The sequence below is a fragment of the Saccostrea echinata genome, unplaced genomic scaffold (genome assembly GCF_033153115.1).
Source record: "Saccostrea echinata isolate AGI-Se365-2 ecotype Australia unplaced genomic scaffold, CSIRO_AGI_Sech_v1 ptg000009l, whole genome shotgun sequence".
NCBI lineage: Eukaryota > Metazoa > Mollusca > Bivalvia > Ostreida > Ostreidae > Saccostrea > Saccostrea echinata.
This window is the reverse complement of record NW_026889758.1, coordinates 3,665,728-3,678,347: the sequence shown is the minus strand read 5'-3', so window position 1 is coordinate 3,678,347 and position 12,620 is coordinate 3,665,728. Positions and strand designations below refer to the sequence as shown.

The following is a 12,620-nucleotide window of genomic DNA, read 5'->3' as shown; positions in this document are numbered from 1 at the left end:
TCAATGTCTTACTGAATCTCCATTGAAATTCAATGCAGAATGCATCAGATTATTACCAAGAATTGTGACTATAAAACACATAGAATATATTATAATTGATGATAAATTACTGGACAAAAAATGTTTAATTTAATTTCCTACCTTGAACCTGACTTGAGTCACCAAACCACAGTAGATCGTCTTGGAAGTCAGTCCCATCTACAACAACCCCTGACACAGGCACCGAGTCATCAATTAGGACTGGTGGGGATTCTACGGTGAGGAAACCTCCAGCACAATTTATCACTCTCAACTTCACATAGTATGGAACATTTTTCTGCAAGAAAAGTAAACACATTTCAAAATTTGTGAAAAATTTTATTTAAATTCAAAATAAAAAAACCTATGTAATTCCTACTGTCATATAATCATTTGGTACCTGTAACTTTTGATCGACAAACTGATAGAAAGAGTAGTTGCTGGAGAGCTGAATCCAGTCATTAACTAATTCTCCATCAGTTGTACTATAACAGGACTGGTTCCTCCACAGAGACAGTTCATAAGAAGCAACACCAGACTCCGGGTCTGTGAAACCTTCCCATGTCACATTGACACTACTGTTTTCTGTTGTGTAGGCAACAGGCTGAAAATAAATCACATGTTTGATAGAAGTCATGTTGTTAAGAATATAAAATTTTCACTAAAAGTCTGACACAGAGATTATGTTACCTACCATGTTGTACCAGGGTCCTATTTTCAGTTTGCCTTGCTTTGGCTGAGTGATATCAACCAAGAATTCAGTGGAAGTCATTGCACACTCTCCAGACTTGTCAGTTCCTGTAAATATATTCTTGCATTGAAATCAAATGATTTGTAATTTTAGCATTACATAAATTTAATTTTTTTTTCATATGCCCCAGTTCTCCGTCAATAAACTGAAAATTATCTGTACTCACCGATAACCCAAACAAAGTAAGTTTCTCCTTGCTGCAAGTTTAGTCCTTTGAGTTTTGTGAAGGTATTTTTGCCTTGGTTGGACACATCCAGAACAGAAAATATATTCTTTCTATCTTCATCAGACATACCACCACCAGAAATCTAAAACAGTTCATGAAGGAATTAATCTTTTTCATGCACTTAATTATTTGTTAGGGGAGGGATTCTGTTCAAGACAAATATTTTTCTTAATGAAAATTGGGGGAGAGGGGGATTCATTCAGTTGAATCAAGATCAATAATTTTATGACTTACATATTCTTTGCAACTGCTGTTTTGAGCATCTGTATTATTGGAGATTGCAATATAATACATAAGGATGTCCAGTTTAGATGTGAATCCTTCATACTTTACATCTAATTCAAACAGAGAGTCAACACATGGTCCTGGACTGGTGATGTTGCCAGCTTCAAGGAATAAGACATTTTATCAATTGTACTATACATGTATGAAATGACAAGAAAAAAATTCAATTAAAAAGTTTCAATTGGAAGAAGTTTGTAAAAAATATATGCCATTTTAATTATCTATTTGTTTTAGCCATATTCTGATTGAAGTTTGATTACCACACAAGGTTTTTTTTCAGACATTTGTGGAAAAAAAAAAATGTTGAAGATATTCCAGAATAACAGTTGACCTTTGACCAGAAAATAGCTGTTGGTCATGAGACTCTTTAGGCCAAAATAATTAATCTTTTCTTATCAAGATCAACATGTGTGAAAAATTTGATGATTTATCTAGCATGAGGTTCTAAAATACTGTCTGGGAATTAATTCATACCAACCAACCAAACCAACAGGTGAAAAGGTGCCCAACATTGTGAAAGAGGAGGATTGTTAGGAAAAATATTAAACTACCTCCACCAAGTATAAGGCTTACCTGTGACACCTCCATCATACCCAACAAAGAATCCATTAGACGTGACTAGTGTTTTGGAGAATGATTTACTAACAGCATAAACGGAGAAGTAATAGACAGCGACACCTGGTGTAAGGTCTAGGTCATAGAATGTAACAGTAGTATTTGTTCCGACATTAGTGTAGGGTACCACATTGTCTCTGGTTTTATTAAAGCGTCTGTCTGTACCGAGGGCCACTAAGTAGTAGGCCACTTGTTGACTTCTATCCTGAGCTGCTACTTCAATCTGGTCTACATGAAGTCCTTCATTACCTACACGTAGATAAAGAATGGAATTAAATATTGCAAAAATACATACATATATATATATATATATATATATATATATATATCTATATATATATATATATATATATATATATATATATATATATATATATATATATATATATATTAAGAAATGAATTTAATTTTTGAAGATTCATGAGGTCATGAACTATGACGCTTCACGCCGGCATATTTCATGAAGCGCGTTAGCGCTTCATGATGAATATGCCGGTCTGAAGCGTTGTACTTCATGTACCTCATGAATCTTCAAAAATTAAATTCATTTCTTATATTTACATTATATTTTCCACAATTCAACTGTAATTTTTAAAGCAAAACAGCTTGTACTATAGTTTTGATGTCAAATACGGTATTCTGACGTAACAATGGAGATATTCATGCTCATCAATGGTAGTTCATGAGAAAATGAACTGTCTTCTAATTTGCAAAGAATCTTAAGGAAAAATATTTGGAAATGTATATATATATATATATATATATATATATATATATATATATATATATATATAGTGTTCATATATTTTTGGTAATGGTTAAAACTCACCACTCTCTACATCTACTTGCACAATGGCATTAGGTGGCAGACCAAATCCATTCCAGTTGGCAAACACTCTTGTTTTAGAGGGTAAATAATTTAGGTCATATCCTGCAATATCTCCATCATACACTTTACCAGGTAGTAGTGGAGTGTTTTCAATAGTTACCCCAGTTGATCGTAGCGTATACTTGTATCCTATAGCATTTGTGACTCGGATCAAATTAATGTAGGTCTCCTTATTTTTCATTTGAAGCCCATCAATTAAACCAGATGTTTTCACTGTAAAAATTGCAACAAGTAACAAAATTTTGGTTATTTTGAAAGGTTTCTCTGTCTTTCCATGACCATTACTTTTTAATACACTTGGTTATACGTTAGGTCAATAAGTTTTACGAATCACATTTATCCCTATGAGACTTACCTCCCATGTCTAAATATTGCGAGATTTCCAGTCCGTCCAGTCGTCGGATTGCCCACTCATACTTTACAACAGGACAAGGATCCCCTGATACATCCCAGCTGGCTTGTATTGTAGAGGGGTCTGTCTGATAATCTCTGTGTACAGAAAAAGAATCATATGACAACAAGCAAATTATGGCATGTTCTACTACGGTTATCACAAATTATCAAAGAGATTCTGCAGCCATTATTCTCCAATAAATCATAAACATCATCATTCATATTATATAAAGTAATAAGTTAAAATATTCACCATAGCAGAAAAGAAATAATTCCCACATTGGAGGAAATGTTGAATAATACACCCTGATAGTCCAGAAATTTTTGAAAATCTCTTGACTACAATGGTATATTCTCCTCCATATTCCTCCATTGCAGGAATCTTTCTTACTTGTAACAGGCTTATCTGGACATTATACAATAAATTTTGAAGTACATGTAATATAATCTGGTGCAAAAGTTACATACAGTGTTATAGTTTTTGAAAATCAAACTTTGAGGTCTATGTTATAAGGTCAAAAATTATTGTGTATTAGGAAAGGTTTTGTCATGGGTAATACACATGTAAACTATGAAAGACAAATCTCTTCAGGTGCAAAAACCACAACCAAGATTAAACTTTTTGAAAGGAAGGTCAAACTTTAAGGTCAAGGTCATAAACCATATTCATCTGGAAAGGTCTTGTCACAGGTATGTTAGTAAGCTAAATATTTACACATCAATGTGCTCTCCATTGACCATGTCAATGACTCCAATATGTGACAGGGGTGGTCTCCCTTGACTGAGATAGGACAAGTAGACACCATTTGAAGTAGCAACACTTGATAAGCCAGCACCATTGATTCCTTTGACAGACACAAATACCTGTAAAACAGAGTTTTTCCTTTGACAGACACAAATACCTGTAAAACAGAGTTTTAATTCATGTAGATGTAATACATTAAAATACAATAATAAACATACTCCACAGAAAAGCTCCGTACTGACCTGTCTATATCCATCAAGGTTGAGCTCTGTGACTGTGTGGTGTTTACTGTCAGCTGGAATGCTGTAGAAAGCTTTGATCTGACCTCCTCCAGGGGAGGTACCCACAGCTATCTGATACCTGTCAATCAACATTTACCAATTAACTGACAGTGACACAAATAAATGAAACACAGTTAATGTATCTGATACCTGTCAATCAACATTTACCAATTAACTAGGAACTGACAATGACACAAATAAATGAAACACAGTTAATGTTATCTGGTTCCTGTCAATCAACATTTACTAATTAACTGACAATGACACAAATAAATGAATCACAGTTAATGTATTTATACTAATGGATAACAAGTACTGTAAATTCACCTACTCCACTATACTGGACTCTGGGTCAGTAAATGGTATCCATGTTACAGAGAGAGAAGTCAGAGACTCTGTACAAACAGCATCTAAGGCTCTGCATTCTGTCAAATGTAAAACAAGAGGCCCATGGGCTACAATGCTCATCTGAGTCAATATTCTATCACTGACAAATTAATATGCACAAGTAGAAAAATAAACAGCTTACTGTTGTTTCCAATCTAAAGTCCACCATTTCAACAATTTGGATTTGCAGTATACTTCTCTACATTCCAATGTAAAACTTTGACCCCTTACAGCCACCCCACCCTAGCCCAAGGGGGGCATTATTTGTACAAATACGTTTACACTTGTTGGAAATTTTTACATTAGTTTTGTCTTTTCAACCCTGTAGTTTTTGACACACCTTATTTGCTATTTTTCTTAATTATCTCCCCTTGAAAATGGGTATGAAAAATGTGAATCTCCTTCACCTAAAAGTGCATTGTTTATGTTTGGTATAAGTGGTTCTGGAGAAGATCAAAATGTAAAAAGTTTACATACATACAAACATATAAACAGTGTACATGCAATCTTTGACCAGAAAAGCTCACTTAAATCTCTGGCCTGTGTGACGTAACATATGCAACCTTTATTTTTTACTTATAATATCATGAATGATTTACCAGAGGTATTCTGTTGACAGCTAAATACAGACCTTCGTCAGTTAGACAAATCTTTGCATTCATGGACACAGTGTTTTCAGTGCTAGAAGAATCTATGCGGTAGACTGAGTTTAGATCAACCACCACGCCTGCATTTGGTGGAGTGAGGTCCAAACCCACAGCATTGGAGAATGCATTGATGGTCATATCCACACTATTAATAGCTGTCACCGTCACATAATATTCCTCTCCATGATGCATCTTCTTACCAGCATCTGTGGAAAAATTCTCTACATCTCATCAAAATTCAAACCAAGTAAATGAATGTCAACACTAGTAAAGAGACAGTTTGAACTGTAATTAGGATATGACAGAGATACCTTGTAGTATAAATGTTTGGATATTGCCTGGGACAACCCCTCCAGAAAATACAGAGTCATCTCCCTTTGAGGTGCCCATAATGATGTGGAATTCCTTAATGGGAGATTCTGTGTCCACAAAGCCAGTCCATGAACAGACGATGGGAACTGATTGCTGCCATAACATATAAAAATTTGTTGTAAAAATTCTGAATATTGAAAGCAATACAAAATAAACATCAAGAGCCATTCAAACCAGTGCTTTTTTCACCTGAATGTACGCTGGGCAGGATACATTGCCAGCCTTTGGTGGTGTCTTATCTATTACAATTGTTCCTGTGGCTTTCTGGCTTACCAGTCCAACAGAGTTCTCTGCCCATACACTTATGATATTAGGTTTTCCTGGAAGGTAAAATAAATAATCTCCTACAATCTTAAGTTATCATACGTGTAACATTATTAATGAAATACTTTTATTTAAGGCACCCTACCAAAAATATCTGGTTCCACTTCATTGTTTCCTAGATAGCTGGACAATGTGGTAGAGATCTCCACCTCCTTTCTCTGACTGAGATCATCAGAGAATGGATAAGTTCCTACAGCATACCAAGCTCTCACTACGTCAGATTCAGTCTCATTGTAATGCCACATGGCTGACAGAGCATCATCTGTTGATTCATAAACCAAACTGTCATCTGAAATGTCCATTTCCTGAGCTGACTTCCCAGACAACCTACAAATAAAAATTAATACTGACATGTCTCATTATTTCAAGGACAACATAGCATGTATAGAAATTGATATAATACAAATACTGTGATAGGATGCATTGGATTACCTGTCTATGTCAATAGTAGAAGAGGTCTGGTCCACAGTAAATCCATCAGAACTTGTTTGTAGTACATTTCCATTATTTGTAATTCCTCTGACTGTAGTGTAGTATTTTCTCTCAGGTTTTAGAGGTATATTAATCTGGGCATACCCAGAACTTGTTAATCCTAGAAAATATTACTCATTACTGAAACAACTGAAATATCAGTCTAGTTATAGTGAATTATGAATGAATCTTCTAGTTTTATTGATGTTATAATGCATGACAACCTTTTCCTACAGGATCTAATTCCTCCAGATGGATAATATTTGCCTCTGTGAAGGCCAGAATGTCCTCTCCATTTGGTTCAGTACCAACAGCCATCTCAAACTGCATGACTCCATGCATGGTGCTCTCAAATCCAGTAAACTGGACCGTAACAGTAGTGGTGTCCAGTTGATAGTCCATGTCTGACATAAAGTCTACGACCGCATCCTCACCAACAATCTTATCAATGTTGTCAGCACCATCAACAACCAAACCTTTAGTTAATTACAATATTGATAAAATATGATTTTTTTTTTCAAAACTGAATTCTTCAGTGCTTTAACATACAATAAATTTTTCAAAAATATCACTATTTTGGCACATACATTGACAAAAACTACTCTTTAAGAATTCAAATACTGAGTAGAAGTTTAAAGTTTACCAGCTTTGTCCTCCTCCATGACCATGATAGGAGTGGACACAGTGGCTGTTGGACTGACCAGACCTGCTCCATTCCCAGCTTTCAGTGACAAATAATAAGTAGGAGTTTTAGTTGTTTGATTTGTAACCTCCAAAGTAAAACCTGTTATGTACTGACTGCTTTCTGTTCCAACAGACTTCCAAGCCAAAACATCATCACCTCCTGTAGCAGTAAAGAAATCACTCATTCTATTTTTCTTTTTTATGAAAAATTTTAACCTTAATATGTTTCTGTTACACCAGTAGCAATAAAGGATATCATAAACACCAAATGCACTAGAAAAGTAACTGTTGATTCATCTTATCACAGCCTCTGTGTTTCTGAGAAAATTTTTTCCATTTTTGGTATATATTAATTCTGTTCACCAAAAATTTTATCTAAGACAGTGAATCAACCAGATTATTGGTGTCCACATTAACGAGACTTTATTAATGTATATCAACAAATTTTCATGTCACCTTATTTTTTGCAATATAGGTATCTGATATTTGTAAGGGAGATAAAGTTTTCAAAAATACTACTTATTGCACTCTATATCCTATGCTAATAAAATTATACATGAGAATAAAATTTTTGCAAGTAGACCATACCTCACGTACTTGCACAAAATTAAAGTTCTTGCAAAGAAAAAGTTATTCACAGTATTTTCTTCTGACATTTTCTGACCATGTGATAGCTTATAAAGCATTTCAAAAATAGTACCTGGAGATGTGCCTACAGCCACCAAATACTCTGTCACACCTGATTCATGATCCCTACAGAGCCAGGAGGCCTGGATACCCTTCTTATCTGACACCCATACATATCCATCTACTCTGTGTTCTTTGGAGGTCCCTGTCACTCCAACTCTTAACCACATCACCTAACATAGATTACATAAAATCCATCTCATATCAGATTTCATGAAATATTAGACTTGTTAAAAAGAATCTGTAAGAACAATTCTAGTATTACCATAGGAGGAGATGTGTCGATGACAACTCCGTTGGTTTCAAATGCAGCGAGGAAGCCAGCATGATTGACAGCTCCCACCCTCAGACTGTACCTAGCACCCTCCTTTAAGGATAGTCCTGACCATGTGTGGCTGGTTGGTGAAGCATCACTTAAATTTTTCCAGTCATTTTTAATAGCTGAAATTTGATTACTACATGTAGCAACTAAGCTAGGTAATCAGTGCTTCATACATGTACCATATAGCTGCCTATACTGCAGGATGCAAAATTTAATATGATTTCAGCAAAATAAAAGGTATGTCATGAACGTTCATTTTTTAAAAATATCTTTAGCAGAATTGAATATTGCAAGACATGAGAATATTTACACCTTATCATAGTAATTAATTTTTTGCAATCAAGTTTTATTTCTCAAAACTTAGCACTGTATCAAAATATCCAACTCTACAGACATGAAAGGAAAACTAGACAAGAAATATAATGCAGTGTATATTTCCAGTCTATAGTTTATGGTTTTTCAAAAGACTTGAAAGCAAACCTGGGTATTTTTGTGATCTTGTACCACCAGAAACTTCAAAGATCTGTACTTTGATGTGATCAACACCAGATTCCTTGTCTGAATACTTGAAGCTGACTGAAAGCTGGTCTGTTGCTGACTGCAAACATGAAAATAAATATCTAATGTACTCACCTGTAAGTCAGACTTTTGTGAGTTAGACTTTAGTCTAAAACTCTTATGTTCAACTTATAGATAGAGAAGTCCTAGAATTATTGGGTTTTTTTCTGGATGGCAAATTCTAGGGATAAGGGATATTATTCTTCAACAAAAACATTGATGAAATAAACTAAATGGTTGCCTTGATTTGTCGAGATTAAAAATGTTAAATAACGATCATATCCCAAATTATTATTATTTGAACACAGATAAATACATTATAGTATTGATATGAAATTGACTTGTTAAGAATAAAAGATTGAATATTGGTGTCATTTCCCTAAATATTATTTGAAAGACAAGTAAAAGCATTAGAGCATTGATCTGAAATTGATTCTGTCATAAAGTTGTACCGACTTATAAAAAGGTCAATGACAAATGCCTCCAAAATTACCTTGAAAAATTCAACAAACTTATAAGAGGATCACTTATAGGTGAGTATATTCAGTAATTTGAATTCAACCAATTTATTTTTCATTTAAGATATTATTCTTTATACAATTAAGAAGAATAAAATTTAATGCAATCTAATGCAATGAAAAAAAAATCTTAGCATAAAATATAATATAATATAATATAAACCTACTTGGAATTCCTGATCTTTAGACTGGAGACCATCCCATAGATAATGCAGATATGGAGGTGTTATGTCAACCACAAAACTGTTAGTGGTGTTGATAATTAAGTTGAGAGCTTTGTTGGTGGTGCGAAGAGAGGTCTGAATTCTATCCCCATGACTATGGTGGAACTTTAACCACTTCACACTGTTGGCTGTGCTGGGGAATGGGGCCCAATCTTGGATAGGCTCATACTCATAGGTCATATTTCTGACAAGTAAAAAAAGTTCAATTTATTTCAAATAATTAAATTTTTTAAAGTATAGATAAAGCTGCAATTCATAAAATGCTATCTAAAATAAAGTAATGATAGATTGTAAGTACATGATGAGTCAAAATGAACACTTTATGTGAACTCACTTGGCTCTGTAAACTTTGACCTCATAGTGACTGATGTTGGACTCTGGATCATAGTAATTTCTCCACTGAAGTTCCACTTTAGCCTGGCTTGTTGTAAACTGTAGGTCAGTAAAGTCATCAGCTGACCCGTCCACCACTTCTCCCGCTACTGGCTCCGTCAAATCCACCAACACTGTATAGAAAAACAAAAACTAGTGGGAATGTCTGTGAACAAAAACTGTCAAATTTTTTTTACCTAAAGAAATTGTTTTGTATTCTAATATTTTTGTTCCAAAAGCCAATTTACCCATTTAACCATTTTTGGGGTCAACTGTGCCATACCACTAGGGGAACCTACCTCCATCAGAGACCATGGAGACATTGAGCTGTCTGTGACCACCATTGAAAGCATACACTTTAGAGAAGTACTGTCGATTATGCTCCAAGTATTTGCCTGGTTCCAGCTCCACACAAGCGTAGTGAGTTTTACTAGAGAACTGTGTCAGGTTAGCTACATCTGTTGTGTTTGGAGATGATCCCACACTGATCATATACATAGCTATACCTGACTGAGGGTCATAGAAGCCCTGCCAATTACTGCAAATCTTAAAAAAAAAAAGATGGTAAAAAAGTTATTTTCAATTCTCTTATTAAATTGAGTCATTAGAAATCACCTCTTATGTTCAAAATGATGAAATGTAAAGTAAAAGTGAACTTTTTGAAATAGTCCATTTTAGCAATCTTATTTGTAGTCTTTAATTACCTTATCTGGGTACATGGCATACTGTAGTTCCACTTTAACTACCTTATCTGGGTACATGGCATACTGCAGATCCACTTTAACTACCTTGTCTGGGTACATGGCATACTGTAGTTCCACTTTAACTGCCTTATCTGGGTACATGGCATACTGTAGATCCACTTTAATTACCTCATCTGGGTACATGGTATACTGTAGATCCACTTTAATTACCTTATCTGGCTACATGGTATTCTGTAGATCCACTTTAATTACCTTATCTGGCTACATGGTATACTGTAGATCCACTTTAATTACCTTATCTGGGTACATGGTATTCTGCAGATCCACTTTAATTACCTTATCTGGGTCCATGGTATACTGTAGATCCACTTTAATTACCTTATCTGGGTACATGGTATACTGTAGATCCACTTTAATTACCTTATCTGGGTACTTTGTATACTGTAGATCCACTTTATAAACCTCTCCATCCTTTACTGTACCAGCTATAGGAGGAGATCGGTCCACTATGATGGCAGAATCTGACACACCTATTGTCCTCAGGTCAACTTAAATCATAAAGAACATATCAATTAAACAAGGATTTCAAAAGTTACAGTTACTCAGAAATTCATCCCTTTATTTAAAATTTGTATGCATCTCCAAAATTTGTAGCAATATGCAATGTGGATGTCAAATATACATTGTAATCAATTTAAATTTATTAACAATCATACAAAACACTGACATACCATTGTTGACAGCTTTGATTTTAATCCATACAGGAACCCCTTCTGTCAGTTTCTTTAACATGGTGATGTTGGGATTAAAATCTATGGTGGTCCACAACATTTCATCACAATCTCTTCTAGTTCTTCCAAGGCACAGATCATTTCTAATCAGACCAGAGTCTGGATCCCTGAAAAAAAGAAAATCTGATGCTCAGATACTGCTTTCAGTATCAATCATTGTAGTAAATATGATAAATTTATATAGATGTACATACAAATTACTTACGATGAATTGTGTGACATGCTCAGATTAAACTGGTCCTCCTCATATTTTATGTTATAGATTTCATACACAAATGGAGGTGTGTTATCCACGATGTATGGAGTGGAGTGACAAAAACTGGAGGCCAAAGAGCCTCCATATTCCACTTTGTTAATAGCTCTTACAGTGATGAAATATGGCCCATCTAAAATCATTTAATGACTGCAGGAGTTAGGACATGTACAAGAATAATATGTAATGATGGATAAATAGAAAAAAATGAAAACCAAGATTTATGCCATCTTTCTTCATTAGGTAGAAACCAATTACTGCATTTACTTTATTTCTTAATATTCTCTCTATAAAATCATGTCATATCGTACACAACTACTTTGCAATAACAAATTTTGAATAAATGTGTTTTTCATTTTTTTCAGATTTTTCTTTAAGCAGTAAATGAATAGCTCTTTTTCTCTTGGCTTTTAAAGGTTATCCATAACATTATATAGAGTTGAACTTTGGTATCTCAAACATCAATATCTTGAATACCATGGATATGAGGTCCCAATTCCCTATTACTGAAGTATTTTACCCTGGAGATCTGGAATCCTAGGATATCTCAAAGTTTTATCTCAGTCCCATTGAGTTTGAGATAACGAGGTTGAACTGTAGATACATGTATATAGAAAAACACATCAAAAATCCCAAAGATTAACCTGGCAGAATGGTATAAGGAGCTTCCAATGGAGTCATCATCACACTGTTTGTCCACTGTGATTCATCAAACAGATGAGCGTGGGGGTCATGATGGGCCTTGATTTTCTCTTCACAAATTTTCTCTCCAGCTGTCACAGAGTAACCAAGCAATCCTGTCTCATTGTCATAGATACCATCCCAGTTAGCTGAAAAAGTGGTAAGCAAACTGAATGTAAATTACAAAATTTCTTGTCTGGTTATCTTAAACCATCAAAAACACCAAAAAGATATGTTGTTAAGCATAAATAAAATTTTTGTCCTTGATGCAAGTGTAACCATTCCAGTTACCAACTACAGCAAGCTTAATAAAATGTTGACCAATATCAATCAAACAAATGTTTATGCTATCTACAAAATATAAAAGGCATGAAGTCTACTCAGCAAACTGCTTGTCCTGTATTAATAAGTTCTTAAAATGT

The 12,620-nt window shown here is 34.5% G+C and overlaps 1 protein-coding gene across 1 annotated transcript in view; it reads right to left on the bottom strand.

Annotated features, from left to right (window-relative positions):
- Positions 1-12,620, bottom strand: part of LOC133181623 (uncharacterized) — a 136,382-nt gene that overhangs the window by 17,551 nt on the left and 106,211 nt on the right. The window contains exons 158-185 of the mRNA XM_061316171.1: positions 12,162-12,347; positions 11,470-11,650; positions 11,205-11,371; positions 10,894-11,021; positions 10,069-10,315; positions 9,732-9,903; positions 9,341-9,581; positions 8,578-8,695; positions 8,041-8,216; positions 7,789-7,948; positions 7,048-7,248; positions 6,629-6,880; positions 6,366-6,525; positions 6,019-6,260; positions 5,799-5,929; positions 5,549-5,702; positions 5,222-5,443; positions 4,535-4,628; positions 4,165-4,282; positions 3,893-4,041; positions 3,140-3,273; positions 2,725-2,997; positions 1,854-2,144; positions 1,230-1,381; positions 936-1,077; positions 713-816; positions 419-622; positions 142-316 (exon numbers count right to left, since the gene is read on the bottom strand). Coding sequence (XP_061172155.1) covers positions 142-316; positions 419-622; positions 713-816; positions 936-1,077; positions 1,230-1,381; positions 1,854-2,144; positions 2,725-2,997; positions 3,140-3,273; positions 3,893-4,041; positions 4,165-4,282; positions 4,535-4,628; positions 5,222-5,443; positions 5,549-5,702; positions 5,799-5,929; positions 6,019-6,260; positions 6,366-6,525; positions 6,629-6,880; positions 7,048-7,248; positions 7,789-7,948; positions 8,041-8,216; positions 8,578-8,695; positions 9,341-9,581; positions 9,732-9,903; positions 10,069-10,315; positions 10,894-11,021; positions 11,205-11,371; positions 11,470-11,650; positions 12,162-12,347 — 4,974 coding nt within the window. The remainder of the gene's footprint in view (positions 1-141; positions 317-418; positions 623-712; positions 817-935; positions 1,078-1,229; positions 1,382-1,853; positions 2,145-2,724; positions 2,998-3,139; positions 3,274-3,892; positions 4,042-4,164; positions 4,283-4,534; positions 4,629-5,221; positions 5,444-5,548; positions 5,703-5,798; positions 5,930-6,018; positions 6,261-6,365; positions 6,526-6,628; positions 6,881-7,047; positions 7,249-7,788; positions 7,949-8,040; positions 8,217-8,577; positions 8,696-9,340; positions 9,582-9,731; positions 9,904-10,068; positions 10,316-10,893; positions 11,022-11,204; positions 11,372-11,469; positions 11,651-12,161; positions 12,348-12,620) is intronic.